The sequence below is a fragment of the Cynoglossus semilaevis genome, chromosome 8 (genome assembly GCF_000523025.1).
Source record: "Cynoglossus semilaevis isolate Cse_v1.0 chromosome 8, Cse_v1.0, whole genome shotgun sequence".
Taxonomy (NCBI): domain Eukaryota; kingdom Metazoa; phylum Chordata; class Actinopteri; order Pleuronectiformes; family Cynoglossidae; genus Cynoglossus; species Cynoglossus semilaevis.
In genome coordinates, this window is record NC_024314.1 from 25,732,420 (window position 1) to 25,742,584 (window position 10,165).

At 40.8% G+C, this 10,165-nt stretch overlaps 1 protein-coding gene and 1 long non-coding RNA gene across 11 annotated transcripts in view; both read right to left on the reverse strand.

Moving 5' to 3' along the window:
* pparaa (peroxisome proliferator-activated receptor alpha a) overlaps positions 1–6,183 on the reverse strand; it is a 13,394-nt gene extending 7,211 nt beyond the window's left edge. The window contains exons 1-4 of one of the 2 annotated variants that reach the window (XM_008315872.3): positions 6,001–6,183; positions 3,369–3,493; positions 819–1,036; positions 42–187 (exon numbers count right to left, since the gene is read on the reverse strand). In XM_008315872.3, coding sequence (XP_008314094.1) covers positions 42–187; positions 819–1,014 — 342 coding nt within the window. In that variant the 5' untranslated portion in view covers positions 1,015–1,036; positions 3,369–3,493; positions 6,001–6,183. Of the gene's footprint in view, positions 1–41; positions 188–818; positions 1,037–3,368; positions 3,494–3,595; positions 3,974–6,000 lie in introns of those variants that run through there. The other variant, XM_008315873.3, reaches the window with a different exon arrangement.
* A 1,994-nt stretch (positions 6,184–8,177) lies between these two features.
* The window catches only part of LOC103382899 (uncharacterized), a 46,983-nt gene continuing 44,995 nt past the window's right edge, over positions 8,178–10,165 (reverse strand). For 8 of the 9 annotated variants that reach the window (XR_001760397.2, XR_003050338.1, XR_003050337.1 and 5 more), the window contains one exon: positions 8,178–9,072. This is a non-coding gene — a long non-coding RNA (uncharacterized LOC103382899). The remainder of the gene's footprint in view (positions 9,073–10,165) is intronic. The other variant, XR_003050334.1, reaches the window with a different exon arrangement.

Genomic DNA, 10,165 nt, shown 5'->3' on the forward strand with positions numbered 1-10,165 from the left:
ATGACTGTGCAGTTTTGTGTGTCAGTCCACCGTCTCCTCACCTTGCAGCCTTCACATGCATGCACTCCATAGTGGAAGCCTGAGGCCTTGTCTGAACAAACACGACACTCCAGGTTGAGACCTTCTTCAGGTTCTGGTGCAGCTCCACACACGGCCGACGATGGACTGGAGGCCGGAGTCAAGGTGCCTGCAGCGGCCGGAGGAGCGAGCGAGCGTTTAGACCAGGGGTGTCAAACTCGTGGTTCACAAGCCACGTAACACCTAAATAGGTGTCAATTGGGCTGGACCAGTACAAATATAACATGGTTAACTGTAAATAACAATAAGGCCGTGTTTTTCCCCTTTGTTTTCATGCAAACATAAAAACAAAAAGTGCAAGTGTATTAGATATTTATTATTAATTCATATTTAATTAAATATAATTCTGTAAAAAATATCCTGAACATTAAGTGTTTGTCTATTTTTTTTCATTTTCAAAATTCATTAAGTGGGCCAGATTGAACAACCTAGCGAGCCAGTTCTGGCCCCTGAGCCGTATGTTTGACAACCCTGGTTTAGACACAGGCATATGATGCATAAAATTAATTTTTTTACACATACGACAGCAGATAAAAATGGTAAGGAAGACTGAAAACATTCGAACTACGTTGTGTTGGATTTGCATCTAAATTATAAAAATGTCAATTGAAGCAGACACGCTGGAACTCCTCTGCAGGATCTACGTCGACCCCCTTAGGGGTTGCAGACCCCCTGTTGACGACCTCTGCATTACAGTGTTTCTCATTTTCCCCGCCACAAAGTCACGTGACTCTACTAACCCAGCGCTGTAGAACTCTCTGACCCTGAACCGTTGCTCTGGTATTCGGGGAAAACAAATCCCATTGACTGGGAGATGTCTGGAAGGTCCTCCATCAGCTCTCCACACAGAGGACTGTCCAGCAGGGAGTCCCCCAGGGGGGACGGAGGGCTGTAGAGGTCTCCTGCCATGGTGGAGGTGAAGTCGAGACTGGGCATGAAAACCTCCTCAGTCAGCCGACTGTTGGGAGAGAGGCGAGCACAGAGCACAGAAGTCAATGGTCAGTGATGGGTTCAATGACACTTGACCTGTCGCACACAAACACCACGTTAGCACACTGGTCTGTCACACACCTAAACCAACCATGTAAAAAAAAAAAAAACTTCTGGTTTCTCACTCACCATTTATCGTTAGCACACTGGTCTGTCACACACCTGAACCAACCGTGTAAAAAAAAAAAAAAAAAAAAAAATTTCTAGTTTCTCACTCACCATTTACTCTGTTCCTGTTTAGTTGAACATGATGCTGATATACTCACAGGAATTGAAGAAAGAAACAAAGATATTCTTCAACATTTCTAAGTAATTTGTCTAATCCTTAAACTAATCTAAAATACTAAACTTCACATTACAATGTATACTGCTAAGTTATATTTTTGTACTACTTTGTGACCACATAGTACAAATGGCCTAATGGCAATGATTGAGATGGATAGATATCTATTTATGTATTTCCGCAGAATGTTTCAAAACTAAACTAAACTAAACTGAACTGCTGTTTTTTAACCGCAGAATGTTTCAAAACTAAACTAAACTGAAGTGAAGTGAACTGCTGTTTTTTAACTTGATGATCTTAAAGTGATAATTAATAGAAAATGGTCAACGTCAGCATCAGCCTGAGGGGAAATGTGAACCTCGTCAACTTTGGCGTCCAGGCAGCGTCCTTATCTAGTCAACATTTCAGAGGACATGTCCTGACAGCATGCCAGGGTTGAGTAAAGGGGAAAGTATGTGCATCTATATGTGTATGTGTATGTGTGTATGTGTGTGTGTGTGTGTGTGTTGGTTTTTACCATACTGCTCAGACATTTTTTTCTTTCTGTGCATTTCTTGTTGTTTGAACACACACAGATAGGACCGTGTGACCTTGACTCAACAGCTGTTATTAACTATTCCACTGAGCCGCTCTGACACACAACACCTGCCCTCTGACAAAGTCGTCTCACCGCAGTCGGAGCGTGTAAGAGCAGACGGAATAAACAGGTTGTTCGCTTTAAAAACAGTCAAAACATTCTCATCTCTCCAACAATAATTACATGTTGTCATCGATTCATTATGAAGCAAATGGAAAAACCTCAAACGGCACCGACGACCTTAAATCCACAGAACCTGACTTCACCTGTGGTGAACTGGGCTCGTTTATGTAAGTCAAACTCAGTTAGGCAATCTCCCGACTCAGTGAGCATATGTACATACGTAGGTGAAACCTAGACTCAAAAAGTGGGTCGCATCTTGCTTTGTACGGAACCTAAATATATAGTTTATAAACACTGTATGATATAAATTACACACAAAAAGCTTTTATTTTTAGTTTTGTAGTTCTGGCTTTTTTTTTTTTCCTAGGCTAAAACTGTTGTTTTTAGCTAGTCGTTTTGCTATATAATGGCTAGCAATTTACATGGAACTGTTAGCTTTGTTTTAGACCTTTTGTTTTGACCAACTTTGAGTTCAATTTGCTATACTTTTGGACATCTTTGAAGTATTTATAAATATACCTTCAGTGTTTCCCACGGGATTTTACAATAAATTAGAGAAAAGGAGTTTATTATCTTTATTTTATTTTTATTTTTTATGGTCATATGCTGCTGCATTTTTCTGCAGAGGCCAAGGGAAACCTGGCTTCGTCACTTTGATTTATTTATTTTTAATCAGAATATAACCGTCATTAAATTTAAAAAAAATGTCGTCCTCCTGATGTGTAAAACAGCGCCCCTCTAAATGTTAGGTGTTGAACGAGCGTTGAAAACACGGTACTGCACTCTGATTGATTTTACTTCAGAGTGATTTCTCTAATCTGTTCTATGACAACATATTGTGTAATGGACAAATACGGTTCTGGAAGGCTAGCATGACAATTCTCTTCTACTCTGACTTTGACAAGAAATAATATTTATTTTAAAGTGTTCCTGCCATTTTTTAATTCAGACTCACTCATTTTAATTCTTTTAATAAACTCTCTAACTGCTAACTCAGCGCTTAGTTTTAAAGGTCAGGCAGAAAATAAAATGTGGACTCTAATCTGCAGCACAAGCCTATTGTTGTGGTTCACAATCATCTTCCTCTTTCATGGAGGACTGAGCTGCAGGCCCTGTTTCCACCACACCTCAAAGCACATTGTGTTTCCAGTCCCAGTGGATCTGGAAACTCAGACTGATCTATGTTTAGGTCAAAGGAGGAGAGGAAACACCGAGGGACGTCCGCAGCTCACAACACCACGCTCGCAGTGTCAGCGAGGGCACAGCAGAGCCGCAGCCAAACACGACACTCTCAAGTAAAGTTTGGTTTTTGTTCACCTGGCATATAAGATCCAGATCTGGTCAGTGACGAGGAGGTGAGGACGAGTGTGGCGGAGTCCTCGGCTGAGTCGGGATCAGCTGTCCAGACCTTTTCAGCACCTTTCATCTCTCCATGCGATCCTCTATGAGCCAGGCAGCCGAAAAATGAAACAAATAAAAATAAAAATAAGAAGTTAGAGAGGAAATCCCACAACTTCTCCAACAGCACGTGTGTATCTTCTTACAGTTTCTGCTGCTGCAGCTGATGGAACCATACTGACAGAAGAAGAAAAAAAAACAAATCCTCCAATAATGACAGTGACGCGCTGCTTGACAATGTGGGCGTTTATTAAGAAAGCAAGAGTTGGAGTTGAACGTCACTTACACAAACTCTACACTAACCTATGAGACACAGCTACCGTGAAATGACACAGACCACAGTCTGTGTGTATCTGTCACGTCATCTTATCTCTTTCCAGAATGCAGTCCCTCCGTTATCTGATGATTGATGTGTTTCCACTGATTCCAGCGACACGTTGGTCTGTTAACTCCGTGTTATCTCTGTCCTTTTTTTTTTGTCACACAAATCATTTGACTGGAGAAGCAGGATAAACATCTCAACGCCGATAATGAGTCAGTTTTATCGTACGATAACGAAATTCAAGACGACAAATTGACCAGGAAATGCAGCCAGACCTGGGCAAACTACGGCCCGTGGGCCAGATACGGCCTGCCGGGCTTTCTAATCTGGTCCACCAAACACTGGTACATGGTACGATACAAAAAGGACTGGCGTCGCCTTCTGTTTTGGGCATCGCAACGAATCTACTGTAATTTCCGTTGATGCCTCTAGATGCAGCCAAATTCTTAATCTGGTCCACCAAACACTGGTACAAGGTACGATACAATAAAGACTTGGCGTCGCCAAATTCTCTTGGAAAGTTTAGATTTATTTTGTACATTTTCACCCTCCAATCTACTTTCAAACAAATACTTAACTGGCCGGCTAGTCAAATTTTGAACTTCTAGTCACTAGACAAATAGCCTCCAGTCATAAGCTAACAACATTTACCCGAGCTAACACAACACGCCTTCTTTACTGTATCAGAGAACAACTACTCTGAGGAGAAGAAAATCTACTAGTTACGACGTTTACAAACGCAAAGGACATGTGCCCAGCATGAATCGGCGGCAGTAGCCGTAGCAACAGTTAGCATGGGGGCTAAAAACGTTATAGCTTGATTTCTGTAAAGCTTCAGGATGGAGTCAAGTTGTTTATTTATTTGTGAATACGGCCACTGTCACAGTGCAGACGTCAAATTGTTGTTTTTAGCATTTCTTAGCTTAGCTTAACACTTAAGAAGACGGCTACTTGACTGTCCTGATTTCAGTCACACTCGACTTTACTTAAATTACAATTTGGTCATAATTCTGGATGTCACTGGTCCGGTCTACAGTTGCTAGGACAGTCTGCTCTCTCAAATGTAAACTCCATACAGCCAGATTGACACAACAGGTCTGCAAACATCCAGAGAAAACTAACAGAACCTGTTTGTTAGTATGTAAACAACATCGCCTGGGAAATTCCATCCAACACTTCCACTGAAAGTTTATTATTGTATTTAAAATGGCCGCCTCACATACATGGAAAAAAAACAACACACTCGTGCACACACAGAAGGATCAATATTTCAACCAGTGACTTTCTCCCATGATAGGAAAGAGTACGAACCGCCTTTACACCTTTATATATGGCCTACAGTTAATTAACTATAATTAGCTGAAGCAAAAAATACCGCAGTTGTCCTCTCAGCCATATTTAGTGGTGCGTTCAAAGGTTTCCACAAGGATGTTTCCCTCTGTCTGTCTTTTCCCATTTCTTCTGTCAGGCGTAGGAATGTTACTGAGTCAAGACGTTTACTGTATCAGTGTAAATATTAGACACAGTATTAGGAATATTTTACTGTTTTAAGTTTTTTAAGGTCTACGGCAACGACAGTGTGTGCTGTGATAACGCACTAGACTGAATAACTGCTACTGTATTTGCTTTTCATGTACTGTACAGGAAGTTGGTCCAATATTTGGACCACGAGGTGGACAACTGGTGACCACTGTTGCCTTACAGAATAATTAGAAACCAGTTTGATTCCTGGTGGTAAACATGACGGTCTTTCTATCTCTGATGTCTGCCTCTCCACGTGACTATGGTAGGCTAATGAACTGTCAACCCCAGAACCACTCGCCCCAAGACTGCTGGGATATGCTCCAGCTCCCCAGTGACCCTGAAGAGGATTAGGTGATGGAAGATGAATGGATGTCACACATTCCAGCACCCAACACACACACACACACACCCCATACACAAGTAAAGTGAGGGGCATGTGAAGGTGTCATGAGATGACATTGGTATTAGAGACAGAGGAACACAAAACAATAACATTACGTTGTTAAACTACAGCTGTTCACTTGTTTCTTACTTGTTCATTATTGTTAAAAAGTCACTCTCCACTACAACGTTGTACTTTAAAAAAAAACTATTTCAACGTACATTAAACATGTATGTCACGTCAAAGCAGCGTGAAAACATCTACGGTTTGTAACGAACGTTTAACGAAACCGATCAGATTTAGAGTAAAACTCATGGATTTACCTCAGAGAGAAGCGGCCACGGCGTTTCATGAGACTGGTGCAAAACTGGACGTCAGTCTGTGGGAGCGTGCGTGCGTGCGCGTGATCGTCCAATATCAACCAAACACTGCACGCGCGCGCGCACGCAATCGGTCGGGTCCAGCTCGGCTCCGCCACAACCTTCCGTCGATCTCCGTCAACTAATCGTTGACACTCCACAGGAAGTGACGTCGCGATAGGGGGGAGACGTGACGTACACACCCCTCCTGACACACCTATGGTTGCAGCCAATGGCGGTGAGAGGACTTAAACGGACAGAGTCGCAGAAAATGTCAGGTCCTTATTAACGGTTAAAGTGGAAAAGTTGTTGCGGAGATAGCAGAGTTAGCATTTACTAGCATCACTTAGGAAGCTAATTATTTTACATTTAAATATGAAACATATACGTTTATTTAAAAAAATAGAACTTCATCAGTAGATCCGGAGCACAATTATGGTCCAAATTTGCACAAATGTAATAAAAAGTGAACTTTTACAGAACGATGTTTAATGATGTTGACCTTGGTAATTTGGGAGGAGGTTATGCAAAGAAACACGGTGTTAGCTGTCAGAATAAATCTCATCTGTAAGAGATTGTTTTAATTTTTTTGGCTCACTTTCCAAAAAAGCATTTAGTCAAAACCTTTATTAAAAAATATATTTTAACATGAGTTCCTTGACTGTGTGATTTTATCTGCGGTAGTTTGGGTTAACTGCTTGTTATTCTGCGTGGCAGCTGGCTGGAACACGAGGAAGTTGTTTTTCTTTTCGTCCGTTTTTGTCCAGTTTCCAACAAAATTGATTTATAATGGCGTTTGGCACAGATGTGATTCTTCCTGGCTTTAATTTTTCACTTCTTTTTTTTTTATTAGTGACATTGGTGACCAGACTTCAGGTAAGATTAATGGACACAGTGAACGACGACAGGTGTTTTGTTTTAGAGGGAGCAGAGGACAGAGTGAGATGAAGGTCAATTATTGTGAAGCAGGAGCCAAAAGATGATGAAAAAGTCTTCTGAACACTCTGAATCTGAATAAATGACACTCATTTGTATAATTCGAACCACGTTTTCCTGTAGTATAGATTTCTTTGACAGATATGATATATTTAGCATGGGATATTGGTGCCCTCTACTGTTCCATGTTGGGATAAGCACATTTTACTGCCTCTACTCCGAGATGAGGAACATTATGAGATGTTTCAAGAATATTTTTAATTTAAACAGGACATTTATCATTCTGTGGGTTTGACTGTTACACTGAGTACAACTACTACTAATACTACTACTAACATTTTTGTACTTGATCAAGTGAGTGAAGTGAGTTTAATGGTAAGTGATCGACATACCCACAGGACACATTTCTACTGCTGGTTAAAACTAGAAACTACAGATTAGTACTTTAACTCAATCCACTGAAGGATTAACAAGTAGTAAAAAAAACCTCTCTCTGAGAAAACTACGTGGTTTTACTGACCTTCCCTGGTATTTTTGAACAAATAAAAAATCAGACAGCAGTCATTATTTTTTGTTTACTTTTTTATTTAGTCTTTTTTGGGGGGAAAAAAACGATGAAACATTTAAATGCTTAAAAATTCTCTCTGTTCTGTAGCTGCTACAAATCTGGGACTCACCTTGAAGTAATGAAACTTGTCTTTGGTAGAAAAAAATATAATATAGCTATAACAAAATAAAATCTTCATCTTCTTCTTCTTCTTAACAGGTGAGTTTGTGATGCATTGCTGCCCTCCAGGGAAGGCAGTAGGTTGTATAGTTAGCTCCTGATGGGGTAAAATCACAACCCTGAAACCACACAACCTACTACCTCACCCTGTACGAACACCATAGGTCACCTGAGTGGGCTGTAGGACGATGGGCGGGAGGAGGAGGAGCGTGGTGTGACGTTTTAGGAATTAATCAGACAAAGATTCAGGCAGCCAATCAATTTACAGGAAAAACAAATATCCAGGTTCCCACTGAGAAACACTTCAAATCAACAATCAATATTATGCTAACTGTTGGAACAATCAATTAGAACGAGTCAATTACAGTCAATGATCGCCCCCTGGATGTAAGTGATGCGCACAACACAACTAAGCCACGAGGGCCAATCACAACAGGACAAACAACTCGGCGTGCTCAGAGTACTTTTAACGGGCCAATCACAACAGGACAAACAACTCTCAAACAAGTGCTCAGAGTACTTTTAAAGCCCAGCAGCCCCTGATACGTGGTCAAGTACAAAACATACATTTATTCAGATACATTAACTACAAATACTACTACAAATGTACTCACTTTTACTTCATACTCATCTCATCTAATCACTGAAATACAAACAAAGACAGCACAAAATGATTAGTATTTTTCTTTAAGGAGGTTCTAGTATTTTTTTACCAATAAATGAAGTGAAGGCACTCAAATGTACTTGATCTTAATTAAAGGTAAATTCCATTTATTTACATATATACAACAACAACAACAATACCAACATAAAGAACATAATAATTATTATATTTTTGTCACATTTGTGAGAGTGACTTCAGCGACGCCAACACGGTCGCTTCAGGAAAGACAGTAAGTTGTATAGTCATCTGACAGCTTGGGTATGACCCTAAAACTATACAACCTACTACCTCACCCCAAAGGACAGTAAATCTCCTGCAGGGGGCGCCTATGCCACACGGTAAACAATCGATCTGCCGGGAAACAGAAGGTCAAGACAACAAATCTTCACACTTTCCTGACTCAGAAAAACACATGGAAGAAAAAAAAAACTATAAAAACTGAACATGAACATCTTTATAATTCATACGTATAAAAGTAAAAACGTTTTTTTTTGTTTTCACACTTTCCTTGCTGATTGTTTTCTTTACGTGTGTTTTTTTTTTTTGTATCTCCTCTGCAGCAGTTTGGTAAATTAAAGTAATTTGACATGTACTTCTAATACTGTGTATTTACATGTAGTCTGTAATACTTCGTGCGGGACTCGTGCTTCACCTCATCACCTCCTCTCGTGACGCTCCATTGCGTCTCCTCTCCTTGGGTTTCTTTGTTCTGACGGGAGACAAACGAGAGAGGAGAAAGTGGGTGAGTGAGTGGGTGAGTCGTGGTCGGCCATTAAAGGTTCACACTCTCATCTCTGGTTTTACACCTGAGCATCATGTAACCACGACGTGCCAGCTCACCACTGCAGGTGTGTGTGTGTGTGGACACAGAGAAGGTGAAAGTGTCCTCGCTCTTCTATCATTAATGAGGATCCCGTCCACGGCCTCTGTTGGAACCTGACAGTTTGGCTGGCACCCTCATAGAAAAACATTTAGAAAAAAAAAACTAAAACTGAAAACCCTCTTCACCCACAGATCAGGTGAATTATGGTCTGTGAGGCTTCACCTGTGGCCTGTTAACGTGTCTCACAGGAAGTGTCGCTGCAGATGAGTGTAAATTCATCTGTCTGCGTGTGTTTGGCTAACAAGGTCAGACCAGAGGTCGTGGTCGTTTGAGGGAGTTTCCTGAGCGAGACGGCAGAGGCTGCGGTTTCCCCTTCAGCTCGGAGGGGTGGGCGAGGTGAGACGGGGGAGACGAGAGGGAGGGAGGTGGGCTCCATCTTATAAAAGTGACTCACTGCTTTAACTCTTCACACACACACACACACACACACACACGTACGCAGTAGTTTGTGGCTGTTTTATTGCAGGTGGGTTAGCCCGTAAACGCCACACAACTCTGCAGCTACTTCATGTCCAGGACTGTGAGATCCTCCTGACTCCTGCACTGCCCCGGATCAGGTTTACACTGGGGAGGGATTTTTTTCTTTCTACTAAAAGGTTCACGTGAGGCAAACCATAAAATTCTTCTTTTTTTTTTTTTTCAAAAAATATATATGTTATGACTAACTTCATGTCGGGAAATCTAAACACAGGTGAAGTTTTTAAAAATTAATTCACTTTGGTAAAAGTCCAGGTTGGACACACACACTTAACCCTGGGAAGCATAATATATATAAATATATATACACACATATAAATACAGATATGTATTTATATATATGTGACAGATTCCATCTTTAAATCCAACATCATATTCTCTCACTATTGATATGACAATATCTAAATTCTTTTAACATGAATTCCCATTCACCAACCTTTAG